The sequence below is a fragment of the Ceratosolen solmsi genome, unplaced genomic scaffold (genome assembly GCF_000503995.2).
Source record: "Ceratosolen solmsi marchali unplaced genomic scaffold, CerSol_1.0 scaffold56, whole genome shotgun sequence".
NCBI lineage: Eukaryota > Metazoa > Arthropoda > Insecta > Hymenoptera > Agaonidae > Ceratosolen > Ceratosolen solmsi.
In genome coordinates, this window is record NW_011948425.1 from 757097 (window position 1) to 784436 (window position 27340).

The 27340-nt window shown below is 28.2% G+C and overlaps 3 protein-coding genes across 5 annotated transcripts in view; 2 read left to right on the plus strand and 1 right to left on the minus strand.

Moving 5' to 3' along the window:
* Positions 1-15028, plus strand: part of orb (polyadenylation element binding protein orb) — a 17488-nt gene extending 2460 nt beyond the window's left edge. The window contains exons 2-12 of one of the 3 annotated variants that reach the window (XM_011500268.1): positions 3245-3587; positions 5080-5201; positions 11779-11826; positions 12259-12515; positions 12595-12721; positions 12811-13195; positions 13269-13501; positions 13617-13709; positions 13807-13972; positions 14049-14257; positions 14720-15028. In XM_011500268.1, coding sequence (XP_011498570.1) covers positions 3245-3587; positions 5080-5201; positions 11779-11826; positions 12259-12515; positions 12595-12721; positions 12811-13195; positions 13269-13501; positions 13617-13709; positions 13807-13972; positions 14049-14257; positions 14720-14875 — 2139 coding nt within the window. In that variant the 3' untranslated portion in view covers positions 14876-15028. The remainder of the gene's footprint in view (positions 1-3244; positions 3588-5079; positions 5202-11778; positions 11827-12258; positions 12516-12594; positions 12722-12810; positions 13196-13268; positions 13502-13616; positions 13710-13806; positions 13973-14048; positions 14258-14719) is intronic. The other 2 variants (XM_011500270.1, XM_011500269.1) reach the window with 2 other exon arrangements.
* A 1757-nt stretch (positions 15029-16785) lies between these two features.
* Positions 16786-18159, minus strand: Pex11c (peroxisomal biogenesis factor 11c). The gene is made up of 4 exons (XM_011500271.1): positions 17767-18159; positions 17494-17672; positions 17153-17221; positions 16786-17083 (listed from the first exon to the last, which is right to left on the minus strand). The coding sequence occupies exons 1-4, from the start codon at positions 17995-17997 to the stop codon at positions 16867-16869; spliced, it is 696 nt and encodes a 231-aa protein (XP_011498573.1). The 5' UTR covers positions 17998-18159; the 3' UTR covers positions 16786-16866.
* A 3938-nt stretch (positions 18160-22097) lies between these two features.
* On the plus strand, positions 22098-27340 carry LOC105362781 (protein MMS22-like). Its single transcript, XM_011500272.1, has 20 exons — positions 22098-22119; positions 22211-22419; positions 22494-22640; positions 22714-22867; positions 22948-23130; positions 23238-23351; positions 23425-23625; positions 23871-24133; positions 24209-24309; positions 24404-24579; positions 24637-24798; positions 24879-25119; positions 25211-25436; positions 25506-25602; positions 25682-25873; positions 25988-26161; positions 26237-26602; positions 26687-26889; positions 26981-27169; positions 27246-27340. The coding sequence occupies exons 2-20, from the start codon at positions 22214-22216 to the stop codon at positions 27316-27318; spliced, it is 3468 nt and encodes a 1155-aa protein (XP_011498574.1). The 5' UTR covers positions 22098-22119; positions 22211-22213; the 3' UTR covers positions 27319-27340.

Genomic DNA, 27340 nt, shown 5'->3' on the forward strand with positions numbered 1-27340 from the left:
CACACAAACAAACAAAAAAACCAACCAACCAACCAACCAACCAACCAACCAACCAACTAACCAACCAACCAACCAACCAACCAATCAATCAACCAACCACCAATCAATCAAGCGAACAAAACAACAAAACAAAGCAATCAACCAACAAACAAACAAACAAATAAACAAACAAACAAACAAAAACAAACAAACAAAAACAAACAAAATAATACCCTATGCAAATGCAATTGCATCTTAATTTATCTCCGCGTGAGTCAAGTGCAATTTTTAATATAAATACATCTACTACTTTAATGCGAAATGCATAAATATAACTAAATACGCGTATTGCACGGGGTAAATGAAATGTAAGCAACAATATAGATATAAACGAAGCAGTTGCAATGATAGCGATGAAAAGTTAACCAACTCCTTGTTTAAACAAATAGCGTGTCGAAAATGAAACAATTAATCATAGCGTTCCAATGACATTTATAAAATGTAGAACTAACGTTTCAATAATTAATGATTGAATAAACATTGGTGCGTTTCTACTACTATAATAACATAATATTCAATATCGAATGATTATAATAACTCATATTTATGCACCTAATGATTAGTTGGTTCCCCTCCCCCTCCGCTTCAATTAATGACATAAAATTTGATTGCATAATTCATTATAGAAGTTTCGGAATCCATTTAGAATAAATAGTTACAAGAGTTCAATATTTAGTTAAGTGGTTTTATTGAGAAAATAATTTTCGGAACCATTTAACCATTGAAATTTCGTATTTCTTTGAAAAGTTCGATAGACCATTTTTGTAATTGAGACAATCATCTGCTGTAAAAAAAAAAGAAAAGAAAAAAAAATAAATAATAATAAAAAATCAAAAAAAAATCATCAAAAATATAGATTGAAATATATTAAAAAGGAAATAAGATGCTCGTGTAAATAGTCGGTTTACTTTGAACATTTCAATAATATTGTAAATCTTTGTAATAATTGTAAAGGATTGTACAAAAATATTTGAATCTATTCGATTGAATTATACTTGACCTCTATTCGCATTTGTTATTTTAAAAATGTTAGGATAATTCAGTTCCTTGCACCGCATAGAATAATGGAATTTGACTTTCACATAAATTATGGGTTTTGTTTATTATGATTGGCAATCTGTATGCGTCAAGTGAATATCCGATTGTAAAGGGCGAAATGGCGTTATTGAATATATCTTATTTCACTTAAGCGAGCGCAAACCAATAAAATCGATAATCATCTCAATGATTAACCTACCAATTATATTAATTATAGATATATTTATTAAACGCGAGATAAATATCATTGTAAACTTTTATATTCACTTACTTTAACAATCTATTTTCTAAATACAATAATTGGGGGTTCTACAATAATTTCTTTTATAATAATTTATTATTAGCAGTAGGAGTGTACATTTTACAAATAAACTATCAAGCAAATAATAACTATTAGGGAAAACAATTTATTTTTTATCTAATTTTTAATGACGAAATCAAGATATTATCTATTTAAATATTATAAAATAAGGTAAAAAACAACAACGATTACTTTCCTTCAATATCTTAAGCATTTCAAAGGATTTTTAAAGTCGGATAAAATCAGTTTGTTAATTTATTTACTATTTAGTGAGTTAGTTTTATGTGGACGAAATGTAGAAATTTGCACGTCGATATGATTGACAGTAACGGAATTGATAAGTTTTACGATCCATTTAATATGGTAAATAATGGATGCCGAAATTGATTAACGTAATACTCGTATGCATTGTCTTTACTTTTGATGGATAATTTTCTATATCCATGGATAAGCTTTTTTTTTAACTTTTAATAAGAGCTATAAAATGATACGATTGGCTTCAATTTTTACATGATTTGTTATTAATTATCGAAAATAGATTGTAATCATTCGTGAGATTCTTTTAATAATAATTTTTATTGATCTCCGGTTAAAGCGCAAGTAATTGAAGTTCCATTGAATGGATTTTTAATTTTCAACTAATCGAATAAATAAACAATAAATAAGAGCGTTGATAGAAAAGACTTTTCTCTTAGATTCATTTTACACAAATGACTCGGCTTTCTCATAGTTATTAATTACACAGTGAAGTCTAGCTAAATATTGAATAATAATTGAAACGATCGGTTTTATAAAAAATACTTGTTATACTATAAGATTGCAAATGTCGAATTTCATTTGTGATATATGGCAATTATTATCATACATCGTTATTTCATGAAAAAATTCTTTCTTTTCATACCCATTGACTAAAATATATTTACTTGCATTGAAAAGGTTTTTGTTAACCAAAAAAGTCATAGTTTTAATATATATTCCGAATGTTTTTTTGTTTGTTTTTTAATGAAATTAACAATAAGCAATTGGTTTGTATATATATATATATATATATATATATATATATATATATATATATATATTTATTTATTATAGTAATGCTTTAGCCTGACCTCGCGGCTATAGCAGACGAAAATTGACAGTTCGTGTATCGCGATTCTAATTGTTTCTTATTTGTATAAACATACGTGTCTGTTGTGCATCAGTGGGAGCTATGAATGAGATTAACAAGTGTTAGATCGAAAGGGCAAGGGTGGGGCTGCGGTAGCAGGAAGTTTGTAAGAAAATTAGGGATGTAAAGAACACGGTAAACTTTGATGTGTGCACGCGCGTGTGTGTTTCACCATTAAATTTCAAAGAATCGTCAACGTAACACATAACAATGAATGCACATGCGGTTTTCTAACTTTCGTAATATTATACATTGTGGTTACTACACATCCACTAAACTATACAATAAATAAAAATTTTTTCACATAGAAATATTTTACATTGATAAACGCAAACACAAGAATTATACAATTAAATATAGAAAAAGTAATAATTAATAAATAATTTTAATCAACATATAATAATTTTAATACCGCATTTCTAATTAACCGCTCTATACGAAATCATTAAGAATCTGAAAATCTCGTCTGTGAGATGCCATTGAAATATTTATTATAAACTCTCGATGATCGTCACGGCGATGGTCGCTCAATGTCCTGCGATAATCCACAATGACGCTCGACCAAATCCCATTTGAAAACAAACATTAATTATTAAAAACTAGCGCCTATAAATTGGATTTCTCGGCGGATTGCTGCTTTAATAATTCAATTACGCCACTATAAACAGAGTGTCATTTAACGGCTGAATAATTTTCAGCTTGTCTATCAGTACGAGGGAGATAAGACGGCGACGGTAGCCGAGCCAGCCCTCGAGTCCGGCATCCTCCAGAACTTGGACCACAAGTTCATGCAGCAGCGCCAGGAGCGCGAGGAGACGATGTCCGGCCTGGCCTTGGAGCGCGATCACGCGGCCCAGCAACGCGAGAACAAGATGCAGCTGCAACAGCACGAGCGGGACCAGCATATTCAGCAGCTGCAGTCGATCAACAGCTTACTCCTCGATCTCCCGACGCCGTCGTCCCCCAATTCCTACAGCAGCTCCAAATTCTCCCACGACGTCACCTCGCCCACTACCAAAGATGGCCCCGCGAGCCTCGAAGGTGACCTTTATTATCATATCCGCAGTCGTTTGCGTTAATCGTTTTAAAAGTTTTTATTAGGTGGCTCGTCTAGGGGAGTACGGGGACGGTCGTACGGATGCTCACTTTCGATACCTCTTCCTCGTCCATCGTAGGCCGCGATTTTACAAAGCTAATCCGCTTGAGAAATTTTCGAGACTGCAACCGACGCCAGTCGATTTTTGCCAACGATTATTATCCAAATTCGTCCTTTGTCGTAATAATGGTCGTTGGCGATTTAGGCTACAGATTATTTAATTCGAAAATTGCCTGCGACGACCACACGGGATCGCATATGTGCCAACAAATTTATACAAATTTTCATTAGACAAAAATCCGAGGAATTATTGGATTTGAGGAGAGTGTCATTTTAAATTTTTGAATTTTATCGACGAATTCGACGGTTGGCAACATTTCACATTTTCTTATTCCGCCAGCAGCTTCTAACGTAAATTATTAGCTATACTATTAGCATTTGTGAAAAATTGTTCTCCATTTATTTATTTATTTATCTTCACTTTATTTCTTATTGTCAAAAAATTTTCAACAATAACGGTTAGATTTTGTAAAAAGAATAGTGCAACATGGATAGTACACGATTCGCTGAAAAACAGGCACAATACGATATTTTATAACGATTTTTTTTTTATTTTTATTTTTTTTTATTCATATATTTACCCCAGCAATTATTCTAATCTTGGATCTTCAAAATGCTCATTCGCATAATTATGTTTTCTATTTATTGAGTTAAAAATCGTGCAACAAATTCTTTATAAGAAATATTTCGCTTTTATGAAGTTTAAAGCTTGATTTTCGTATTGCATTTGTTTAAATACACATTACCTTGTAAGATATTAGTTTTGAGGGAAAAACATCGTGAAATCGTATTTTATACAATTTTAAAAAGAATCTTATATTAATGAAAAATATTCTTTGTAAAAAGTTTACATAATTATTAAATGAGAAAATGCGAATTTTAAGTATTCATAAGAATATTTAGAAACTACAAATTTGGATTTATTCTTACATTGCAAATGGTTTTCATTTTTTCTTTCTTTCTTTTCTCCTATCTTGTAAATATTTATGACTTTCATATATTGTCTTTGATAAAATTATAACGAATAGAGCTTGAAAATCTTTTCTTCATTGACTAAAGTAATAAGAGTTATTCAATGTAATTGACTAATTTTAAAATAGCTTGAATTATTATGTTATATGAAATCTTGCATAGTTGAAATGAAATAATGAAATTTCTAGAACAATTAGAAATCGTGTGATTATTCAGATACCGTAATTAAAAGCTATTGGCATTGTATCTTAATCAATCTTAAATCAATCCTAGTAAATATTTGCATAATAAAATAAAAGTAATTTTATCGTAATTATTTATTTATTGTTGCATTCGCTTGTTCAATTATTGAACATTGTACGAGAAAATATGTATTACCGATTGAATTATTTTTAATTGTCGTAGACATGTCAATTTCTGATCTTTTTGGACTTGGATTACCACGTGGATCATTGATGGGTGCAGGACAAAAGGAACAAGAAGGTCAAACTAATTGTGATAGTCCCGCATATCGATACTATCATCAGGTAAGTCATCCATTCTTTTCTCAATGTTAATAACATTATCAATATTTGTATATAAAGAAATAGGAATGTTAATAAATGGGAGATTAATATGAAACCATCGCTGTACGACTAGTTCATGTATATTGAATATTTAATGGAATTCGTTTTGTATTTGTACATAATATTTTGGCGTATATCAATCTATGTCGAACTTGTTTCAATCTCAACGCATCGCAATAATTCCTGTACTTATTGAACTTGAAATTACATGTAAGAAACTCACGAAATGCATGTCTATAATTCAACATTACTAATTTAATAATAAAGTATAATATCTACTTTTATGTATTTAAAGTACAATAGACGTGTTCAATCATGCGTGTTATTGAAATTTTACGGTAAGGTGAAATTACTCAGATCAGAATTTCTATAATAATTAAAGAAAAATTTCCATTTATAATAAAAGCTTTTATAGCAATTTAACACAATTTAATTGCCGATATAGTTATTAAAAAACAAAAAACAAAAAAGAACTGCTTGAGATTTCGTTTAAAATTTTTAATTATAGTTGCAAGCAATTTAATGTTTTTAATGCCAGTTAAAAAGAAAAATAATTCCTAGATAATAAATGTATCGTTTATACCTGAGTAATATATAAATATTTATTTTAAAAATAAACAATTACAATAAAAATTAGTATTAAAGAATGCATGATTGAAGCCATCATTTTATTAATTCGCTGCTCTTGTATTACAAAAGTGTCATATAAATCCGATAATCTTGATCAATGCATTTCTTGCTGTTATAACTTTTATAAATGTTGGGAGTATTTTTAGCTTCTTCTGCCCAGATTGAAATGCTTAGTTAGCCTAAAACACCTGACACAATTAACATGATATACACGCTGTATATATATGTGTGTGTGCGTGTGTGCGTGTGCGTGTGTGCGTATGTGTGTGTATATATATAAGTTTTCGAGAGAAAAAAAACGCATAGATGATTCTATTGTTTATATTTATAGTCGATTTTTATTTCTTATAAAGCATGCCAATATTGATGTGTATGAAAAAGTTATTGAAACAAAATTTTCATTTGATCTTTTATAAATCTGTACGAATTTATTGTAAAACTCCGTTTTGTAATTTCAAACTGAATATTTATTGATAAAAATTAATTAGTGTCGATACATTTCATACAAAAATAAATAAGCTACGAGTCTGTCTGCATTTACACGTATTAATAGTTAATAGCTGCTTATTAATATTGATTTTAATGTTCAACTTTCATTTCTATTGTTTTCTATTCTATTGTAAAATTAATAATTAATATTTATACTTGAGATGTTTAAGCTGCACGATATATGAACGCTCATTTACCCGGAATAAAATAATTTTGCTTTGATTTTTGTACATTCATAAATAGTTGCATTACTGATTTCATTGGAAGATTTATTTTATTTTTTCTCTGCATTAATATTGTTGCTTTGTTAAAGCTATTACAGTTATTAACATATACTGGCCAACGGTATCTCTCAGCTAAACATACTTTAATGCTCGTGTACATGACTCGCCGTTCTTCCCCTATTCTTTCTAGACCTTTTACGATACTCAATCTATGCTAGTTTCATATATTGCATATAGAAATATAGACAAAGAGCTGCTTGTATAAAAATAAATATGTTAATATTTTAAATTGTAATAAGCCGTTCATAATTATCATATCGGGTTTCTTTCTACGGATATTTTCTCAAATTGTACTCGCGTTAAAGTTTAATCCTTACCTTATATCAAGAAATTCACTTAATTTTGTCTAAACTATTCAAATAAATGTTCACATTATTCTTTTTAATGATGCAATAATAACTAATATGTTGTTACTATGTACCCAAATTTTAAACAGTAGACTTTCTTGTGCTTGCAAATAGTTAATGCACACTACAAGTCATGCGTCAAGATATAAATTATTTATATCAATAATTATATTATTATTTTAGCATTGCGCCGGATTTACTCTATTTAAAAATCTTGCTTAATAAATTTTACGCCGTTAATGTAAACATTTATCAGATATTAAAGTTATAGTGAAGTTTCATATTAAAACGGTCTTTACATTATTCCAATCATTTGACTAATATTTTATTTAAGTGTAAAATATTCGAATACTATTGTGTAATATTTTTAAAATTAATAATAAACTTTTTATTTTATTCTCATATTTTCATTACAAAAATTTTAAACATAAAATAAAAATAGAAAATTTGACTTACACAAGTAAATTATTTTATTCAATATTCTCTTTTATTATTTATACCTTTATCATTTGTATTTTTTATTTGTAATACGGTATATTCTAGATTTATTAGAATTTAATTCGAGTTCTTTAATTCTATTTAATTATTATATTTTGATATTAATTTGAACATACAATTTTCAGTACTTTGATTTGATAGATTAAACAATTATATATATGTATATATATATATATATATATATATATATATATATATATATATATTCTTTTAAGGGTAAGTGTAAATAATAATATTAATATTTATATATTAAGACCGTGTTTTAGAAATATTTATATTTATTGTAAATATTGCGTTATTCATTCACTTGCATATTATGAATATTATAAATACTGAAACAACTAATATAATTTACTTTATGCGAAAGTCTAATAATATTTGACGCTAAATATTAATATCATCAACTTGAAGTTTTTTAGAGAACTTTAGAATAATTAAAATATAATATATAATACTGAGATATCTATATACTGATGTTATTGTTGTTTCTGTTCTTAATCTTGTTATTATTACTATTATTATTATTATTATTATTGTTGTTGATGATGTTGTTGTTGTTGTTGTTGTTGTAAAATTATAATAATTATTTATTATTAATATTAATTTTGAATATGTTATTTTTCATTACATTTAAAGAAATTAGAAACATCGATAAAAGTTTGTTCCTAACCCTTATCAAACAAATATCGAGATTTATTTATAAATAACAAAAAAAAAAAATTAACCTTTAAAGAAATGTTGTTATCGTTGAAAATGAGTCTATATCTCACCTTTTAAAAATTATAATCTTCGTATACTTGTCGAATAAATGTTTAGTAGAGTTATTAGTTTTATTTTATTGTTCTCATTTTATATTTATTACGTTGCATAAAAGCAATTTGACGTACGGTACGCAGGCTCTCGAATTTTCTTGTCAACTTATAAATATTTGTAAATGTGAATACGTACTGACATAAAAGTATTAAGTATATCTAGCATTTTCATACATACAGCAGCAGTCTTTTAGATCTGAAATCAACAGCTGATATGGCTATTAAAGCAACAGTCAACCTTCCGAAAGTAATTAAAAAAATTATTTTATTTTCCATCCGTCTATAATTAATTTTATGTCAATTTCATCATTGTAAAGCACTTTTTTCATGTCGCAAAGAGTTTTCTTTGTAATGTGAAATTTATAATATTGTATATTTATTAACGGATTTTGAGAAACGAGTAAATTCCCTTGTCTATATATTGTAAACAATGGCAGCATTTAGGCATTTGTGGTAAAATTTGTATTTGCACAAATTTTCATTAGCATTTAATTAAATTACTTTCTGCATTATCAAATATAATGCAATATAATTTTAAATGAATAATACAACTTTTTATCTATCGATAAGTCTCATTAAAAATTAAATTTATTTAAATTTTAAATTAGGTTTATTGAGTTATATATTTTACTACTTAGTGTCGTGGCGATTTTGATGATCTTTCAGTTTTAAAACTATTCACGAAAATTTATAAATTTAAATATTCAAATGAAATAATCACGTTGATAAATTATCGGTATTGCATTGCTGTATTTTGAAACGTATCTTATTCTTATGCTGTTTAATTACACAATATTGAATTAAAAATTGAGTTGTAATTTAAAATTATTAAATGGTGATTAGAATATTGGAGCATTAATATTTCTTTTAATATTGAATATTGTTGACTTTTTTTCTCTAGGAAGCTCGTTGTTACGCATACATTCCGCTTAAATAGAACAATGTGTGTGTGTGTGCGTGTGTGCGTGCGTGCGTGCGTGCGTGTGTGTGGCGAGAGAGAGAGAGAGAGAGAGAGGGAGAAAATTATTTTAATATTCGCGCTTGAAAAATAATTTTCTTCGCATTTGGCAATGCGGCGGACGAGAGCTGACAAAAATTTCATGAAAATTGCAACCTCGTTCTAAAAGTACAAGTGGAAGAAAAATTCACTTGATTGATTGTGCGCTCGTAAAAGTGTCGTGGTGTAGGTACAATTGGATGTCCGGCTCGATACTTTTGTACTTTTGGCGCGCCCGCGTCATGAAATATCCGACGTAATAAAAGCCTCGGGGGAAAATGTCTTGTTGAGCATTAGGCTGGAACGGGCTTGCAATGAGCTACGACCGGACGATATTTCCTCATATATTATGTACTTGAAAGATGCTAAACGTATGCTCGTGTTTTAAGAAGACGACCCGGATTACGATAGCGCCAAGAATCGCTGGCCAAAATTGCCGCCTCCACATCTCCTTTTGTGCGATAATCCTTAGAGCTGTCGTAACAGTCTCGATAACTGAGATTTTTAAACAGACGCGTATCGTTCTTCAAGAATTTTGCTCATAATTCCCAGGGAGTACGACACGTACCGTTAGAAGTACACGAATTTTTTGCCTTATAATATTTTTACAAATGCCAGTTATCGTTTCACTTGCAATTTATTTTATTTATTATCATAAAATATACAATTGTACTTCGTATTTTTATATTTCCTAGCTGTAATGTTTCGAAATAAAATGTCTAGGATGCCCGCGAATACGATTAAAAGAAAGCTATTTACATGAGTATACTCATTTTTATTAAAATAATAAATACTCCATTTTAAGTAAATTGAAGAAATTAGGTTTCTGAAATTTTATGTATGCTCACATTAATTATTCTTTTAATGTTGTGATAATCCAAAGCTACATTGATTTATTTAATGAGATTTCCGAAAATGCTCGAGTTCAAAGCGTTATGAATTTTGTGTGTGTGGATGTGTGTGTGTGTGTGTGTGTGGATGTGTGTGTGGATGTGTGTGGATAAATGTACAGGAACAATAAACTTTTAATATTATTTTCTTAATAATATTGTATAAGTCAAAACATGAATTTTTAAACAATGCACAGACTATATGTACCTATAATAGATAAAAATAATCAAAAAAAAAAAAAAAAAAATGATTACGAGATATTTACTTTCATTTTTCTAGATTTAACATTAAACTATCCTTTTCGATCTCTTCTTGCCCCTTCCTCCTCCGAGCTTTTCCGCGATATTATTTTGGAACTAATCCAAAACTGGTGTTTAGGAACAAATTTGTAATGATACTACGCTTTCCTTTATTTCTTCATTACTTTCCCATATGTTTTCCAAGTATTGTTCTTCCTCATTTCTAAATTTTGTCTTCAATTGGAATAGTAAAAATGAAAGAAATTTGGCACCAAACACAGTCATAGTATATATAGACTTAGAACAAATAAAAGTTTGAATATAACCAAAAAATTTATTTTTTCTTTAAGATGATTTATCTATATTAGTGAAGCAGCATCATTGTCTAGTAGATATTTATTATATTATCTATGACATAATAAAATAATATCATATTTTAGTTATTTTTAACGGTTTGATAATTTTGAACGGAAATTAAAATAAAAGTCAACTATAAAATATTAATGCATTATCAAATACGATGATGATTTGATATGTTTATGGTAAAACTGTATTTTAATGTGTGCCTATGTATGTAATAAATGCAATATATTTATAAGTGTATTCGTCTATTATATATTTTGTATATTCTATATATTTTTTAAACAACTTGTATTATCGGAAGTATTGTAAATTATTTTATTTCTAACGAGAAGTATAATAAACCCATTAAATTCAATTATTAATATATATATACACACACACACACACACACACACAAATATATACAAATATTCATTTATTCATTAGTTTTTATTAATACGATCGATACAAATTGACATTGAAAATATATTGTAGGACATCGCATGTAAACTATATTGATGATATCATATATTTAATAGAGTAAACGATTAATTAAAACAAGAAAAAGATTAATAACTGCATGATATTGATATTAATGGTAATTACTTTATTTAATTTTTTGTAAATGTTAGAAAATTAAAATACTTATGTAAAAGTGAATAAAATAATCATTTATTAATTACCATAAATTTAAGTATTTCTTAGAACAGAGTTGTATAGCATAATCCACAATGTAAGTTATTCAGAACAAAGCGAGCTACTATCATGTTTGAAAAATAATAATTATTGAATTTCAATGAGAAAGATCGTAATATATCGGTATTTTATTTATTTTAAACGTTTACTTATAATAATTAGTGTTTTGTTCTTTAATTTTATTTAATAATTGTAAGCCGAATAATAATCTTATAATTAAAATCAATATAATATATTTATATAGTCGTTTATTTTCATTCATTTAAGATGATTTAAGATGAATTTAGTCCTTTTGTGCTTTACATTGTTTCAGCAACGGGACAATTCGGCTGGATTCTATTCAAAACCATCAACTATCGAGGTAAAAGATCTATTGGATAATAATAAATTTATTTCTTATGATATAATTAATAAATTATTGCAGCTTTATCTTATCAAACTTATAGACTTAATATAAGGGGGAGGGGCGATAAAACGTACTAATAAAATTTTTATTATTCGAGGACATTTTTGTGTTATTACTTTCTTTGTAAATTCATTTATAATTAAATATTAATTTCATTCGGGAGTGTTCTTTATTTTCAGTAACTTGATAAAAAAATTTATTGAACATTTTGATAAAATAATTGACTGGATAAGTTATTGATTTAAACGCATTGCTACTTATAGTTACAAATTCACTTCGGATGCTGCATTTTTGAAAATCAGCATTATCAAGTTATGAATGCCTTTAAATTGATGCTTTACTTAAATTTTTTATTGTTTATGTTGTAAATCCCTGCTATTTCTACAGCAGCACAATAATTCAAGTGGATACTATTCAAACACATCTAAAGGGGATGTACCAAGCTCACCGATTTCATTTCATACGCCAGCAAGTCCCAGTACTCCAGGGAGTCTGTATTCAAATTCCTATTCTTATTCAAGTGTAAACAGCAGCCCTTACACCTCGGCTTCTTCAGTATCAAACGATTATAATAAACAAAGTCCTTCATCTCCAATTCGTTATCCATGTTACGGACGACCTATTCGAGGTTCTACACCGTATAGGTAATTGTTTCGTTATTTAACAAAAGAGCCGTTGAATAATTGCAAAATATAGAGTAAAATAAAATATCCTACATTTAAGTGATTGCAGTAGTCCATCGGTAGAATTCTCTCCGCATCCTTATAATTGCACTGGCTCGAGATCTAATTCGCCTGCAGATTCTGAAAATAGTGTTAACAGCATCGAAAGTCCCTTATCTGACATTATGGTATGGGGTTTTAAAACTCCCTAATTTTCGATTTCATTTTGTGACCATGGACTTTTCGCATTATTGAAATTGAAATTCGTAAATTACAGAGTTACTTGTCGCTGAATTCAGGTCAACATCGCTGCTATCCTACCGATCAAAATTCATTATTAGAAGCAGAAAAATACTTTCAGTATGGCAGAGCTACCTTAGAGCTTCTAAAACGCAAAAAGTACTTGAATAATTCACATCTACAGCAACAGCAGCAACCACAAACGCCGATGCATCACTATCATCATCATCATACTCATGGACACACAAGAAATCATCATAATCAGCAGCATAATAGTCCTTACATAAATCCTGTTTTTGGTTCAGAGAAAAGTTGCTGCTTGGGAAACAACAGAAATGTTTCAATTATTTCATTACCTAATACCGCCCCACCGTCCCACTTGTCATTAGATAAAGCTGCCCGATACCATCGCAATGCCGCAGGTATTTATCAAATGAGAGTGAAACACGACGTGAAAACATTGGCATTCGAATTAATTTTCGCGTTGCCTTTCAGCTGCTTCAGATGCCAATTATACTTGGAGCGGTACCTTGCCGCAAAGAACTCAAAAACCGGTTGGGTATTCGTCAAAAGTATTTCTAGGTGGTGTGCCATGGGATATTACAGAGTCTATTTTGATATCCACATTTAAGCAATTTGGCCAAATTCGAATAGAATGGCCTGGGAAAGATCAAACTACTAGTCAGCCAAAAGGATACGTATATATCATATTCGAGTCCGAGAAACAGGTGCCAATTATGCTTAATTTAATGCTTCATTGTTAATTACGCTTTACGCGCTGTCTCTAACCTTCACATTATCAGGCGGATAAAATTAATTAATAAAATAAGAATTTTTCTTTAGGTGAAATCGCTTCTTACTTGTTGCACCCATGACTTTTCTAACGGAGGTAGCTATTATTATAAAATTTCATCAAAAAGAATGAAGGGCAAGCAAGTAAGAATTAAGGACAAATTTAATTTAATAAATTAACAATTTGCAAAAATTTGTTGTCAAACGCGCGACGTCTGACGCTATCAATAATCCATTTCAGGTACAAGTAATCCCTTGGGCTTTAAACGATAGCAATTATGTGAAATCCTCATCTCAAAAGTTAGATCCTGAAAAAACTGTTTTTGTTGGAGCACTACATGGAATGATGACCGCTCCCGGATTGGCACAAGTGATGAATGATTTATTTGATAATGTGATTTATGCTGGTACGCTGTTTTAACTGTTGCAATTATTTAAAACAAATGTTATTACGTTCATTCTTTAAGTCAATTATTATCTTAGGAATTGATACTGACAAACATAAGTATCCGATTGGATCGGCACGAGTTACTTTTAGTAACAAATACTCCTTTCACAAGGCTGTTAATGCAGCTTTTATTGAAATAAAGACTACTAGGTTCACGAAGAAGGTACAAGTCGACCCGTACATTGAAGATGCACCTTGCTCAAGTTGTTACGTCCAACAAGGACCATATTTTTGTCGAGAATCGGTAATATATGCTCTACAATTGTAAATACGTAAATTCATTTCGTAATATATTGAACGCACCGCTGGCACATCGTTAATTTAGCGGTTTATTCAAAGAGAGGAGATGATTGATATTTTATTATGAAATTATATAATTATACCTCGGGGACAAAAGTCGATACAATTATGCCAATTGTGCCATAACGTTAACGATGTTTTAATTGCAACATTTAATCTTAATTACGTTTAACATTAATAAGCTTCAACGCCACAAAAAAACTATTAACTCGAATTTCAAAAATTATGCGACAAAAAATTTAAATAAGCACGAAGCTTTATATTACAAATGGCACGTAAAATTCATAGCGCTTACGAGAGTTTCTTAAAAACAAGAAGAAGAAAAAAAATTGATTATCAATATGAATAAAACACCTGAGCTGTCGGTTAAAAATAAAAAAAAAATATTTGTGTTCCTCTGTTCCAGAGTTGTTTCAAGTATTACTGTCACACCTGCTGGCAATGGGTGCATAATAATGATTCCATAAGTTGGCACAAACCCATGTCGCGCGGTCTGAAAACCAATCAGGTAATAGGTCTAACTCCAAGTGTTGGAGCTGGTCGCTCGACAAATCTGATATAATTTCCTAAGTGGTTGTTCTGCTGACATCGTTTAGCCAGTGCTCCTCCTACCAATCGACGGACATACGTCTTCTTTTCTTTGACCACAGTCGACGGAGGAGCACGAACTGGACGTTTATTAGTAAAAAAAAAAACAAAACAAAACAAAACAAAAAAAAAATAAATAAAAAATAAAACTGAGAGCGACGGTACGCAACGAGAATTTTATAATTCGCAGTTAACTGTACAAGGGAGAGAATAGGGCTTTTTGCGAACTATGAAAATATCGTGTCGGCTATGCGCTTGTTTTCAATGGTTATAGAGCCTAAGCACTTTGAGTTCCTAATAAGAGCAGAGAAAAATTTTTTATTTGTCGCCATATCATTATCAAGAACACTGGTCTGGGGGAAAATATTGTTTTAATTATTATATTTAAGGAGAGAAAAAAATAATTATTGTTATAATTTCGGTCGTCTTAGGTGCGATTCGGAGGGCCCCTATTGACGAGTGGACCCAGTCAGTTATTGATATAATTTGATTTATAATAATTATTATAATAATGTTATCTACTAGCGAAAGATTGAAGTATTCGTTGGTAGAGAAATTTTGTGCGTTTATTGTAATAGCAGTGGAAAAAGGTTTTTGCCACTAAAAATATCCTCTTATTCACTTGGCTGTTTAAACAATGACGAAATGAAGAAGTTATATACGGGCTACGATTCTGATTGTAGAACTTCGATCTTTTTTTTTTTTTTTTTTTTTTTTTTTTTTTTTTTTTTTTTTTTTTTAATTTTTTGTTATGATTTATTATTCTCGCAATTTGCGTGTTGCGTCTATTTGTTTAAAATGCTGATTTTCTGCCGCGCTGTCTCTAATGTTTCGTTTTTTTTTTTTTTTATATATGATTCTGTTAAATTGGATTAAACAATTTAGATTTTTGCATAAAAACCTTTCTTTTTTTCATTTTTTTAAAACCTCTCTCTCTCTCTCTTCCTTTTCTTCCTCTGTGCTAAGCTAAGCTAAGAATATGGTAGTATAATTAAGCGAAATCAATTAGTACTTAACATTAGGCGATTTTTAAATAATTAGAGCATAATTAAATTAACGAAAAAATTATATTTCATGTTTCAATATTTTAACGGCACGAGAAAATAAATCTTTGTCGATAGGATGTAACGTTGCTATCGACATGTTAAAAATGAAGCATATGAAGCTTTTGAACAAAGAATTTACAATAAAATTAAGATTAAGTATTAAAAAAGTAGTGTCGTAGCCATAAAGTTTATTGCAAGGTGATGGAGGACAATTGCGTTCGTGAAATCCTTGTGAGAAAAATTTTAACGATTATCTTTTATCCTCAGTCTTATTTACTCAGTTTTAATCTATCGTGCCTTTTAACGTGATCTCCATAGTTTTATTACGAATACGGCGAAATGCAAAAGAAATTATTTTTAAGTCTAAAAAAATCAAGCGATTTATCGAACTTATACACACGCGCATACTTGAAAAAGTGATTTAATCTGATGAATAAGACTGTAAAGCATTCAGCGGCGATGCGCTTTTTACCATCTTATAGTGTCGATAAGACATTATTTTTAAGTTACATGGAAGTGCCTCTGGTTCCTTTAATTTTTAATTCCTTGTAAAATAAAAAGAAAATAAACAAACAAAAACAAAAAAACAAAAAAAAATAGAAAAAAAAAAGAAAAAAGTTTTTAAGCAGCTTAAACAAATGAATGTATTATTCATAAATACTTACAAGTTGCTATAACCCTTAGCTTTATCTTTGTTAATGTTGAATTTGTAGTACAAGATCAATAAATCATAAAAAATAAATCTTTTCTCTTTAACAAAATTCTTGTTTTTTTTTTCTACTAATTTTATTAAAAACATTATGTATATATAATAAAATAACAAATTTTTAATATGTATAATAATAAATAATTTTCATTATAAACACCTTTCCGTAACTATACTTTACATTAAGTTCTACTTTCGATCATTTAAAATTAATCAACTTGCTTTTTGTGTAATTATCTTAGAAAGTGCTTGATAAATGCCAATTAATGATGAAATGGTACCAAGAGCACCAACTTGCCAATCTGAAAATTTACCTCCCCACAGAGTACCAGATGGCAAATAATTTATCGCATAACTCAAATCTAGTAATAATCGTAAACAGATGAGCATTTCGCTGCTCTGCTGATCCTTCAGTTTCGACTTATCGAATCTGCAAGATATTTTTTAACAATTTTCATCGGTTAATTTACAAACGGTAAGTTTTATTAATAGACAGTACCTTGGATTTAACTCCACTTTACTAAAAAGTAATTCTTGTTTTTTAAGCAGTTTGTATCTGCGTAAAGATCTGAAAAATGTAAATTTATATATAAGAAACATCAAATGATTATTGAGAGCTATTTTTCCCTTAGAATCGCACGACTATTTTCTTTAAACTTTGCCTCGTTACACAATGTTGTATAAATAATTATTTAAAATATATTCATATATAATTTATAGACTTTAAAGTATATAATCACTTTGTATTATAATTTTTAATAACGAGATAAATAATTTGCTCTGTAAGGCATATTTTAATAATAATGCGCCTACTTTAGAAACAAAATATTAAATACATACTTTATTAGTGCAAGATATAGAGAAAATATCCAGAACCAAACTGAAATTCTATTCCATTTAACAACATTTATTTGTATAAGTTTATTTTCCCCGGCCCAATAAATATGCTCTATAGGACTATAGAAAAGATCAAGAGCTATTTTAAACACTTCAATGAATCTAATAATCCAATCGCTATGCTGGAACAATAAAAAATATATCGTAGTTAGATAGATTTCTTATGGAAATAAATTGTAATATATACAAATAGTTATAATGTAAATGTAATCGAACCTTTTGCCTCAAAGTATAAGTTTTAACTCGATGTATATTTGGAATATCATCCAGTAGTCTTAAAATTACTCTTGCTCCACTCATCTTACTTCCAAATTTTTTAAATTTAATTGCCGTATCATGGGACGATGAAAATCCTGATGCTAATTTAGCTGCATAAGAAAGTGTTCTAAGAAATTTGTCCCGTCCTTCGTAAGTCTCCAAGTACTCGGATATCGAAGCAATATTCATTTTTTATAATACCTGACTCACTTAGGTAATAATATATCTTTGATATATTTTCAAATATAATTATATCCTTATTCTATTACTAATGTTGAATGATCCAATTTTTAAATCGTCAGTGATTTTAATAATCAATATAAATAAGTATTTTACACTTAATTAGAAATATAGCAACGATTACAGCAAAATAATAAATACACGAAATAACAAATACATCGATTAATATTCATCAACATACTGGATTATAATTACATGATGACTAAGTAAATTCATTGTTTGCCTTGACGTAATTATAACCTAACTGATTATCAAATCTTTATCGCATTGCATTAACAAAAGCTGTCTCCCCTCTCATTTGGCTACCGAACTTGTAAATAAAATTATAAACAATATTACGAGACTTTGCATCCTGATTTACCAAATATAAATTCTTTTCCTTTCGATTTATCTCTCTTGAACTTTAGCGAAAATAAATGTTATTTCGAAGATCTTCTTGTTAAAAATTATTCTTCTATATTGATTAAATGTTATGAGACGTATAATCTTAGAGTTGCAAAAGATTGTCCAATGCCCATCTTCATTTTAACTTTTATAAAATATACAATTCACAATTATAAAGAAACTTGTATAATGTTATTAAGGGCACAACTAATGACATTATAACACTAGGGGCAAAATAATTTCTGTACATGCGTATAAAATAGGACATAATAAGCGGAAAGCCAAGATGTTCTCTAGCTTAAAACTTTCGCGCCGCTTCAGAATTTAAATAAATGCTCATGTTTTTTCCCCATTACAAAGGACGACAATAAATTACGTGGGAATGAATTTAATCTGCCGTATTAGAAAATTATGATATTCCGTTAATAGTGTTAATGGGTATTGATAGAAGCATACATTATGACTTGTTAGCGATATAACGAAATATTTGCACTTATATATGCACTTTTAGCTCCACATTACATGATGTATAAACCAACAGATCCAGTATTTTTCCAAATCAACACAATCTAATCTTTAAAAAGGACACTTTTACTCGACATTTTCATAAACTATAAAAAGCTAATATAATTTCATTCTGTACGTGTAATCCACGTATTCATATTTAAGGGATTATTATGTCTATAAAAAAAGAAATGAACGATAATGATCAATGCTTCATAAATTTCAAAATTTATTTCGTATAATTATGGAAATTATGTTAAATGGAAAATTGTTAAAATTCAACATTTTCCAATATTTTCACATAATTTGAGTAGAAAAGAAAAATGACGTGTACTGTATGTGCTTATTTCAATTAAATTTTTAGTTTAAATATATACTGTATATTGAAATTTAAATGTAAAAATGTATACATTGTATCAATTTTTTTCTAAACTACGTCATTTAAAAACCATCACTTTCCATATGTTGTTTAATTATTTTTATGTTTAATAGATTCTTCCTTTGTGTACTGTTGTACTTTCTTTACTCTTATTTAGCTATTAATAAAATTTTATCCGATACTTTATTTTTCTTTTATTAATGATGTACATTTATATATATATATATATATATATATATATATATATATACATATGTTGATTATAAATAAATTTCATAGAAATATTGAACGTAAGTAAATGATTTAATGATAGATAATATCGTACTCGAACGCAAATGAATAAAAGCCTAATTATCTTTCAATACGTAATTTATTTATACGAATGCATATGGTTTATTAATAATCTGCAGTTTCTATGTTATAAGAATATTTTTATGACAATAGAATAGATATATATATATATATATATATATATGCGCTCAAGCGAGAAGATTTTCATCCTTAAGTACAAGATCTATACGTATTTGGAAATTATGTTTTTCGAATATTTGTATTTTTAATATTTGTAAATTTACTTGCTTATTCGTAACTAAAATAATTAGAGGTATTACGAATGATATATATTATTATCTTGTGGTAATGTTTTTCGGTCAGCAAAGAAAGGAATTTATTTAAGGATGGAAGAAGTACTATATAGTACAGGGACCAACTACTTAATTTTTATTTTCACATTGTGCGAAAAAGTTCGTGAAAAGTTGGAAATAATGTAGAGTAATTAAATTTGAAGGAGATGAGAATAAATAATAACGTTAAAAAAATTATTAATTTTAAATTGTTTATATTATTTGAAAGCCATTAATATTGGAATATTTGTATTGATATTATAGCTTAAAATAATGTACACCATAAAAGTTAATTTATTATTATTAATATAATTAGAAATATAAATTTATATTTTTCTTTCAAATTATGTTATTGCACATATAGATAAAAAAACAATGAATTATGAGAATATAAATAATTCTAATGACTTTATATAGTAAAGAAAATTTTACGTTGTTGTGTAAAAGAATATTGTTGAACAACATTCATCTATAATAATGAATTAATCCTCGGAATTTTCTTTCATTACATTTTAATTAAATATACTAATAATTTTTGTAACTTTTTTAGCCAGACATTTGTCGGAAATTTTGAATTTGTATTCAAAGGTGCTGTGCTGTAAATACAATAAGAATTTGATTCGTATTATAAAATTATATACTAAAAACTTAATTTTTAGCTTAAAAACTATGATTTGTATTATTGATTCATTAGTCAACTAATGATAATTTGTGAAAATTAATGAAAATTATTATTCGATGTTGATATTAAGTGACATCTAATAATAATTAAATTATGATTATTATGAAAAAATCAAGCATATACCATTTCTCCGTAGATAAAATGAACGAACATTTTGGTATTGGAAACTGTTGAATATACTGAAATTTATAAGCATACGCGCAGTTTTATAAAATAATTTTTATTACAATTCTCACATTTTTTTATTTTTTTTATTTTTTTATTTATTTCATACAATTCAATAACTTACAATTTATATAACTTTAATTGATTTTCATTCAATTGTAAAACTGTTTCCATATTCGATACTTATTGCTTGATTTTTCCGCAAAACCAAAATGCATGACAAAGCAAAAGTACTTGAGAAAGACGGAAAGGGAGGGAGTAGAATTAGAGAGAGAGAGAGAGAGAGAGAGAGAGAGAGAGAGAGAGAGAGAGACGGATAATAAAATACTATTTTAAACAGTTAACTAAAGCTCAATTATCTTGATTTTTTAAATATTCACGCATATGTTCATTATGCAGATTAAAGAAAGAAATAAAATAAACAAATTTTTTGTTCTTTATTCAAAGTGTGAAGAAATATTCGATGCGCTAAGTTAAATTAATCGAAATTTTAACACATATTGCTGATTTGATTATAATTTCTCGTCTATTGGCGGAAGTTTACTTGTATCCCAACGACAAATGCCAATAGAATTAGTGTAGCAGTTTAAAGCTTTAAAGCATTTACATGTGATGTGGAGCTAAAAGTGCATATATAAGTGCAAATATTTCGTTATATCGCTAACAAGTCATAATGTATGCTTCTATCAATACCCATTAACACTATTAACGGAATATCATAATTTTCTAATACGGCAGATTAAATTCATTCCCACGTAATTTATTGTCGTCCTTTGTAATGGGGAAAAAACATGAGCATTTATTTAAATTCTGAAGCGGCGCGAAAGTTTTAAGCTAGAGAACATCTTGGCTTTCCGCTTATTATAAATATGATTTTTAATTAATATTATAATAGTTTATTTATATTTTACGCACGTGATGATAAAGCAAAGCACAGTTATAATTGAGAAAATTTTCGTAAATATGCACCTGTGTAATTGATAAAATTTTATCGAATTATAGATGCCGGTAATTATAATCCGCAATTATAATGTTTGGTTTGTTCTAATGGAAAATGAAGTAAAAAAAAACTAATGTTACAATAAACTTGGAGAAAATCCTATCAGTGGCTCGTATTTCTTTTATTGCCTAACCTGCGAGTTTGCAAGTTCGATGAGAGAAGGTAAACTTGATTTTGCCGGGTAAAGAAGTAATAAATGGTTAATTGGTTAGAAACGAATAATTATAAATAAAGAGATTAATGATTATAAAAAATTAAGTTTAGATATAAATAAGGATAGTTTAATAAAGTTATCATAGACAATATTTAAATGAATTGTTGATTTTAATATAAGGTAATTAATAATTTTTAACAAAATCTTATATTAATTTTATTTGTATGAAATCTAAGGTATACGATTGTAGATTATAGATTATTATTTGTAGATAATGTTTAAAGGAAGTTTTAATTGTAATGGAAAAGTTAATATAAATGACTGGCAATTAAACAGTTCTAGCTTACTTCAACAAAATGAAGTAGATAATGTGTTGAGTGACAGAAGATCATTGCCTGATTTAATTTTTAATGTATTTGACTCTAAACTACCAGGAATAAATATTTTGTTAAATTTAAAACATTTTGCTAGATGTTTGGAGTAAGTAGCCATTATCTATATAGCTAAGTTTGTAAAATCATTAATTGACAATATGTAATTGTCTGTTAATTTAGAGCTAAACTGAAGCAACTCGATAGGCATGAAATACTAACGGATTCTGGGAAACAATCTGTAATAGAAATATATAAACATGTGGATTTTTTATTACTAAGAATGAAAATTTGTGAATTTCTTTTTTATTTACGTAACTATTTGCAAAGGTAAGTCCAAGATATTAATAAAAATAAATGTCCTTCTTCTTTTTAGATAATTTATGTTACGTTTAATTCGCAGTATAAAAGAAGAAAATTTTTCACTTAAAGATATAGCTGATGAGGCAGAAAAAGACTTTCATGATTTACTTGGTACAATTCGTAGATTTCTTTGTCGACTACGCAAAATGCCTGATTCTACATTTCTTTATGCCACATCGAATGTTGGCAATAAGGTTTCAAATTATTTTGTTTATCGTGCGTCACCTGTATTAGTTCTTTAAAAGTAAAATTTAATAAAGTATATTGTATATAGTGCAATCAGCCAGAATATCACATGTACCACATTCACCTAGACTTAAGATGGCTAATAATTTCGCTTACTTATATACAAAATAATTCATGGGGTTGTCTAGATAATAAGTCTGATGATTTGGAAAACATTATTTACGCAGTTATTGGTGATTTGATTTATATTTCATTGAAAATATTTGAAAGGGTAATATTCCATAATGGCAAATATATCATTTAATTATTATAGTTAAATCAAATGTATGTGCGCGTGTATACATATGTGCACATAATTTGTTTTATTTATTTTTATAGATTTCTACCGCTGAATTGAAACTAAAAACACCGTACACTTGTACTTGTATGAGAGAATTATGGATTATGCTACAGATATTTACAGATGATTTATCCGTGAGAGGAAAATGTAAGGTACGAATAAAAAAAAATTTCCTTTACTTTACACATTTTATGTCATACAAATTTAAACATAGATTTTTCTTAGATGTTTTGGGCTTACGTCAGTTCAATTTTAAAACACTTATGTTCAAACGAATTCAACAAGGATATTGCTCCTTTTCAACAAAATATAGATTTACCATATTGTAAAAATGCAGAATTATTTTGCATATGGCTTATATATCACTTAATGCTATTATATGGATATAATAAAAACGGTGGATACTGCAATAGTCCTTCTAGTAGAGCAAGTATTCTATGTTTAACATTCACTTTAACAACAATAGATGTGAGAGTATAAAAATTTAAAATAACTTTAAATGTTATATGTACTATCGAGAAGAATAATAAATTTTTATGTTTTCATTTTTGTATAATTAACTGGCTCGTTCGCTTTAAGTAAAAAAAGCTGAAAAACACATTTTCTTTGGGATATATAATAATGTAATACTTTACGTAATAAGATCTATTTAATTCTTTTATATTTAATAGCTTAATGAACGTCAAATTGAATCAAGCATTGATATAGTAGAGAAAATATTAAAAGCTTATGTAAATAAAGGCGGTAAGAATGGCGCCAGAGATGAAATAGATGAAGAATTGTGTATCATAATACCATTACTGCATGTTTTAAACTTTGAATGGTGGAAACCTCAAGTTCAGATAATCACATTATTATGGGAATGCTTTCATCGAAGATTAGATCAACCATTTTTAATGCAAACACGAGGTCCTTGGTCTACATCCAGCGAGAAGTACTTATTTTCTTACGCTCAAGTAAATAATAACTAAATGTTATTCCAAGTATAATTTGTGCCATGTTCTTTTAGAAAAACGCCAATAGATATTTTAGATCAAGTTAGAGGTAGAATTAAAATTATAAACGACGTAAGCAATGAATCTAGCTTTGGCTTATTTCTGCGTTTATTAGGTAGACAACGATTATATTGAGAAAAACTGTATATAAAAGAACAATAGAATAGCTAACAATTAATTATAATTATAATATTCTTATACCATTGTAGGAGCAATGCTACAAAAGCATTATAATCGTAGTGATTTGAAAATTTGGAATCAAATAATAGGGCGAATTTATTCTAGATTCTCGCAAAATAAAATACAAGAATTCTCGGAATCTGGCCTTTTTAATTTTATAACTTTATTTATTACGTTAGCCGTTACTGGAGATACAATTAACGTGGTAAGTAGATGGAATATATTTTTCTTAATTTGCCTAAGATAAAGCTTTCATTTATAGTGCTCAGCTATGGTAAATTTGTTACCATCGGTCATCGATTGGAGCGACTCAGTTGGTAGTAAAAAATGTTGTTTAATTTGGAAGAGTAAACTCGTTGTTTTGCTGCTGTATAACGAAAAAAAGTTATCATATCAAGATATCGCGGAAGACTATACAGAAACGGTAATTCATTGATTGATTCTACAATAATTAAAAGTATTTAAATATCATTGACGATTTCTTTTATGACTCTTAAATACAAGGCCAACGCCATAAGCTGTCGAAAAGATGAATTTTCCCGTTCCATGATGATGTGGTTTATAGATGTTCTTAGAATAATCTTAACACAGAGCGATGATTTTGGACGCTCCGAGCATGCTTTTCTCGGTGGGTGGATCGATCGTTATCTTTTAGAATGTTCTCCGAATAGGGTAACGATTTTAACAAGCGTACTTTTGCAAGTTTTCGATAAATGCAACGATCTTCAAACCACCAATATGATGGGTACTCCTATTATTAATATTTTTATCATGTGACGCTGAATGCTTTATGTATACATATGTATCTACTGAATAAATTTGATCAACTGTTTCAGGATGTTCGTTGATGTTAAATGGATTATGGAATCATGTTGCAAGTCGAGTTCGTCAAATGGTCACCACCTTTGATTTATCAACAAAATTCTATGAAAATCCTACGAAACTAGCTGTGCTATTTACACTTGAAGCTTGTCGCGATCCAGTCACAGCAAAGAAATACAGACATTCAGCGATATCACTTTTTCATCATTTTACTACATCCATTATCATAAAAGATATAAGGTTTCAAATAATTATATTTTGTAATTTAATTAGAATTTCTAAAAAAACAATTTAAAAAATAAATTCTAGGATTACAAGATTATATTTAACTTTGATATTAGAAAACGCTATTACCTTGGAACATTTGAGAAAGGAAATTTTACATTTTAATACAATTTGTATTCAGGTATTATTTGGCCAGGTTTATCTTTTCTCGTCTATTATCAAATTATAAATAAAAAATAAAAAATTTATGTATTTTATAGGCATGGATAAAATGTAATATATTAAATTGTGACGTTAATAACGAAACGATATTTCTTAATAATTATATCTCTAATTTACCTGAAATTACGGAAATTTTAAAGTCTGAAAGTGATAGAAATGAATTTCTAAATAGTAATGAATCAATTATAAGTTTCTTAATGATTCTTTCAAGAAATAGAACAAACCTAATGGTATAATGTATATATATTATATATATATATATATATATTGAATTTAATTAAATCAAACTAAATGATCGAGTAATTATTAATGCCAATATTCTTTTTTATTTTTTTATATTTCAGTCGGAACAGCAATGCATATCTTTTGATGCTACCTGCAAGCCATTTTTCCATAATATAGAAAAGTGGGCGCTGCAACTTATAAATGAAGAGAATAAAGATACAACACTCGCAGCTTGGATTTATAAATGCATTGGAACGGTTATTTTTTATTGTTCGCCAATATTATATGTGAAGGTTGAAATAAGCAATTAATAATGATAATTCCAATTTTTATCATTATATTTAATTACAAATTTTTTTCTTTTTTAGAATCAATTAAATAATACGTTAAAAACGTTAATTAACAAAATTGCTTTACCCCCAGAACAATCGACTCAACAACATATAACGTATCTCGCTCAAAAAATATTTTCAAAGTTAATTTTAGGTATTGAGAACTTAAATATAAAGTCCGACATATCTTTGCAAACTTTAATTAGAGAACTTTTCGAAAGGTATCTTCCACTATTAATAAAAATAGAAGGCAACGATGGAAACTCATTCCAGGTTTCAGATACACTTTCAAAATGTTTTTTAAAAGCTAAACCTGATTTTGTTCGGTTGATCTTGGAGATTTTAGGACGTAATTTTATTACCATACCTGGAGGTAACACTGTACATAAGCATTGTTATTTGGTGAGATTAAAAAATCTTGTACAGTTAATTGTAATGAAAATAGGAGTCGCTGTTGAAGCAAAATTTTCATATTTTTTTTTCCAGGTAATGTTGTTATTGAGAAATATAATTCGAGCTGGAGAAATTTATACCAGTGATACTGTACATTTAATCATTATAATTTGTGTACCCTCTATTCTCAATTGTTACATGAGGGTGCATTATCACCATCCACACAAACAACAAACAATTACTTTACTACAAGACTTATTTTTAAACTCGTATTTTAAAAAATGTTCGGCAATAAGGTTTGATTAAAATGCTACATATATTTTTTGTGCAAAGATAAATGTATTATTCTGTATTGTTTTAATGTACGATTTGTCTTTTACTTTCAAGGGAGAAATTTAACGAAGTCGTTTGGAGTGTATTACGTAAATTCATTGTATCAAATATAAAAATTAGTTTCGAATTTTTAAGCTCTACTGAAAAAATTAATTTTGAATTTTTCCAATATTTATTGTCCTGTATCGAATGTATGGTATCAGAATGCGAGAAAAATAAAAATCCTTTAGCAGCAGCACTAAGGTACCACGAACACTTATTTATATAAATACTTGAAGTCTATATAACATATAACTATAATAATTGTCCTTTTTTACAGATATTATCTTAATGACGTAAGCATGAAACTCACTAAGTCAAAGATCCAAAATAGTAAAGATGCAGATTTTTAATAAAATGCTAGAATTCTAGCAT

Coding starts and splice junctions, on each gene's coding strand:
- LOC105362781 (XM_011500272.1), top strand. CDS start 22,214: ATGTTTAAAGGAAGTTTTAATTGTAATGGAAAAGTTAATATAAATGAC. Junction 24,580..24,636: donor CTGGAGATACAATTAACGTG/GTAAGTAGATGG, acceptor TTTCATTTATAG/TGCTCAGCTATGGTAAATTT. Junction 26,890..26,980: donor AAAAAATGTTCGGCAATAAG/GTTTGATTAAAA, acceptor TTTACTTTCAAG/GGAGAAATTTAACGAAGTCG.
- Pex11c (XM_011500271.1), bottom strand. CDS start 17,997: ATGAATATTGCTTCGATATCCGAGTACTTGGAGACTTACGAAGGACGG. Junction 17,222..17,493: donor CTATATCTTGCACTAATAAA/GTATGTATTTAA, acceptor TACATTTTTCAG/ATCTTTACGCAGATACAAAC. Junction 17,084..17,152: donor AAAGTGGAGTTAAATCCAAG/GTACTGTCTATT, acceptor AATATCTTGCAG/ATTCGATAAGTCGAAACTGA.